Source organism: Trachymyrmex septentrionalis, unplaced genomic scaffold (genome assembly GCF_001594115.1).
Source record: "Trachymyrmex septentrionalis isolate Tsep2-gDNA-1 unplaced genomic scaffold, Tsep1.0 scaffold60, whole genome shotgun sequence".
Classification (NCBI taxonomy): domain Eukaryota; kingdom Metazoa; phylum Arthropoda; class Insecta; order Hymenoptera; family Formicidae; genus Trachymyrmex; species Trachymyrmex septentrionalis.
The window spans coordinates 4,046,226-4,050,414 of NW_017305779.1; the positions used below are offsets into that span (position 1 = coordinate 4,046,226).

Here is a 4,189-nt window from a genome sequence, read left to right on the forward strand (position 1 = left end):
TCAGTAATGAGGAAAACTTATTTGTAAACTACTCATTTATAAACTACTTATTTAGGATATACTAATTAGTCATTCAAAGTTCGATAACTTTGATATTCCCTATTTTATTCGTAATTGCGCCGTAGATATAATCGGAATTTTTATTACGAATGCAAAATCTTTGTTATAAACGTAATTTCTCTTTCTCTTTCTCTTCTCCTCCCTCCCTCTCTCTTTCTCTCTCCCCCCTCCCCCCTCCCCCCTCTCTTTCTGTAATCTCTTTGCTTTCAAAACTCAAAAGATTAAATGATGATTATATGATGATTATGTTTTTTATATCATTAATATTGTTTGAAAAATAACTATTTAAAATGTAAATAAATAAAATATTAACATATGTACATGAATATTTAAAAAAATTAAATAATCAAATATATTTGAATAAGTAAAAGATTTAATAGTAAAGTATCTTTTTTTTCAAAATTTTACATCTATATTAGCATAGTTTTTTAAAAATAAAATTAAATATATAAACATGTTTTTTCTTCCAATTTATGGACAAAATTAAAGCTTACATCTACAATATTTTGCAAATATTTTACGATATTAATTCTCGCGAACACGAGTTTAATTCAAAGTTGTATTTTCCCATGAATCAGCTATAAGTATGATGAAATGGACGTTGTTAAATTGCGCGGGCGAAATAACCAAATCGAATAACGAATGCAATATTTGAATGCAAAACATCACCAACAAGTAATATGTCGTAGCATATATCATAGTAATCTATGTATAAAAGTAAACACATACATTGCATTTTCTCAGTACTGGAGTAACGTTTTTCTAGTTCTAATTCACAGGAATCACTCTAATTTTCGATAAACAAATTATATGTTCTGTTTTTTATTTTAATTTTCTATCGTATAACTAAATTATTGTATTATTATTATTACAGAATATTATTGTCCAATAATAAAAACAATAATAAAATAATTTCAAAAGAATTTAATATTATAAAAATAGAATAATAATCCCCACAGCTCAGCAATAAAATATTAAAATTCTTTTACATATTCTTGTAAAATTCTTGTAAAATTGTTTATTAAGCTGCAATAAAAAATCTAGGTCAGAAGGTCAGAGTTCAAGACTGTCCAATTGTACTGCTGTGAATTCAAAATGGAAGTAACAATAAAATAGTCGTATGTTGGGAAGACATTAAATTCATACGGTTTAGCAGGCTGAAAAGGTAGCGTGAAGTAAATTTGGATAACAGCCAAGTGATGGTAAAACCAACGGTGCATCGTACTCGCGGTTGAGAAGATCGAAGTTGAATAAACATTGGTGATACGAGTTTGAACAGAAAAAAAACCAATAATTTGGCAAAAAACAAGCTGCATTAAATTATAAAATCTAATAAATCTAATAAACAAAAAATATTAATTTTTATAAGAATTTTTTCTTGTATTTTTCGTATTAGAATATGTTTAGATATAATCACTTAATTAAACAATTTTATTTTTCAATTAAAAGACTTAAGTGTTAAGATTAAGATTTAAGTATAAATATTATATATTAACTAATGAGATTTGCTGCAATAATAAAAATCGTCGAGGATTATTAATAACATTTCATGCGACAATTGTAATGAATTAAAATTATTATTCAAGTATTATTAGTAATACATAGTTATTCAATCTCTCTAATGTTATTTATACTAATTATTATTACTTATTTAATACTAGTTATATATATCTGATGTATTTAATTTCTTTTTCAATATATTAATTGAATCAAGAGATAAATTAAAGCAAGAACTAATATTATATAAACTATTTCTTAAGTTAAATTCTGGATTGCGTGTGTGTATGTGTTCGTGTACACAACATAAAAAATATTAGTTACATGAAAAATATTTTATAAAATATTATGATATTTTATAGCATTGCATAAAGTAATTATGCAATTATTATTTATCATATAATAATTTATAATCCATCTTATGTTTTAGGAGTAAAGTAGCGGCCGCTCTGCTAAATAAACATCTGCAGATCAATGGAATCTCGGCCGGTTTGACATCTCTGCCGACCGTGGACCAATCGTCGCCGGAGCCACAACCAGAAGAGCCGCCAATAACAAGTAGCAGTAAAATGAAAAGAGAGAGGAAGGCAGCTAGAACGCTCGGTATCATCATGTCAGCGTTTCTAGCTTGTTGGTTACCTTTCTTCCTTTGGTAACGTATATTAGATATTATTTAAAGTTTATTATTTAAGTTTATTCACGATGATATAGGTTCAATTGAGATATAAATAGGATAATGAAATTGTAATATCAATTTTATTTTTGTATTTTCTCTCTTTCTCTCTCCTTTATACATTCTATTAATTATAATCTTATAATCTCTATATTATTTAATCTTGTGTTTATTATTATTATAAAAAAAGATGGAAATGATCGATGTGAGCAAAATTCTAATAGAAAAAAGGTTATAATCATTTTTAACTGTTGTTTATAGTTACAATTGATTTATTAAAAAAATCACAAAATTGTGTTAAAAGAACTTTGCTTATTAACTAGGAAAGTTATTGTTTCACAAAATGTTACATAGAAAATATAATAATTTCTTTCAGTATTCAGATAAAAGATTCAGAATTCGATCAATAATATAAAAAAGATGTAATCTGCATATGTGACGAAAATATTTTTTTATTTGTATATATCTCATGTGGAAAACATGCTGTACAATCTGTTACGATAATTAACATTACTTTCTCGCGCTAAATAGCGTGCAGTATGTTGGCTCCGTGTTCGCTTCGTGTATTTGGTTCGTTAATTACGTGGATGGAACGTATGTGAGGTAAATCGTTGGCGTGACATTGCGTTATCTTTGAGAGGATTCTTAAACGCTTTTAAAAGATACACGCATACTCACTGGAACTGGTATAATTTTTTCAACTTTTTTTAAATAATTTTAATTATCTTTATTATGCTAAATTAATTAAAATTTCTTAAATTTATACTGCAAAAAGAAAGAAGATGATATTATACATCTTGTTTTATACATACATGAAAAAAAACGGTTTTGCTGAAGTATTTCAAAATTTAGCTAGATAGAGATCTGAAAATAATATTATTGGAGTAGCAAAATAATTATATATAAGATGCTTAGTTTGATAACAAAGTCTTTTTGCTGTAAAAAGTTTTGGCATTCTAGTAATTAATTAAGCGTTTTATAAAATTATTTTGATGAGTCAAAACAAAATTGTATTCAGATCTGTGCATTGAGCTAAATTTTTAAATACTTCAGTAAAACGTTTTTTCCGTGTACTGTTATTTTAATACTGCTTATATTGGTTGTTAAGAAATAAAAGAAACCACTGACAGGTGTTCTGTTTTACTTCGAATCCGATAAAAAGTTTGTCGAGAGAAATATTTCATTTAGTAAAGTATTTTAAACAATGGCAACGTTTCCGACGAAAGACTAGTCGTGAAACTCGATAATTAATTTTGAGCATAAACAGAACTACATGTAGCGCGTGTAGGATGTATCTTCATTTTGCCCCGTTTTGTGCAAACAACACGAGATGCAAAAAGTAAAAAAGAGGAGAAAAGAAAATATGTATATACCAACTGTTCGTTAATTGCTTAATATAGAGCGATTTTACTAACTCAATATGTAAAAACTTTTTCAAGTGAAAAATATTTTTGTTGAATCACAAATATTATTATACTCGTAATAAAAATGTCAAGTAATGATAAATAAAAATAAAACAAGAATTTTTATATGTTGGTGCATATAATAAAAATGTGAAATTAAATGTCTTCATCTAAATCTAATGATGTTTTTCTTCACTAATAACGTTATAACATCGTTTGTCATCAATGAAGGAATAAATTAATTTTTTTTTTTTTTTAAATCCATAATATAGCGATTTTATAAAATTACTAATAATTTCATGAAATTGTATGTAATTTTATAAAATTACAGATGATTATATAAAAAGACATTTGAGAATTACTTGCATTCATCAAGTTTCTATAGAATATGTCAGAGATTTTATATAATCATAAAAAATTAACTAATTTTTCATCGTAATAAATATATTACAAGAAATAAACATATTCTAAAGATTTTAGTAAATGGATGATTGCATAGCAATATAAATAATTATTCGCAATTTCCGACATTTTATTTATATTATATATATATTTA

At 25.6% G+C, this 4,189-nt stretch overlaps 1 protein-coding gene across 1 annotated transcript in view; it reads left to right on the plus strand.

The window, feature by feature from the left end:
- Positions 1-4,189, plus strand: part of LOC108752442 (octopamine receptor beta-1R-like) — a 52,491-nt gene that overhangs the window by 40,492 nt on the left and 7,810 nt on the right. Inside the window, exon 2 of the mRNA XM_018493254.1 lies at positions 1,988-2,209. Within this exon, the coding sequence (XP_018348756.1) occupies positions 1,988-2,209 (222 nt within the window). The remainder of the gene's footprint in view (positions 1-1,987; positions 2,210-4,189) is intronic.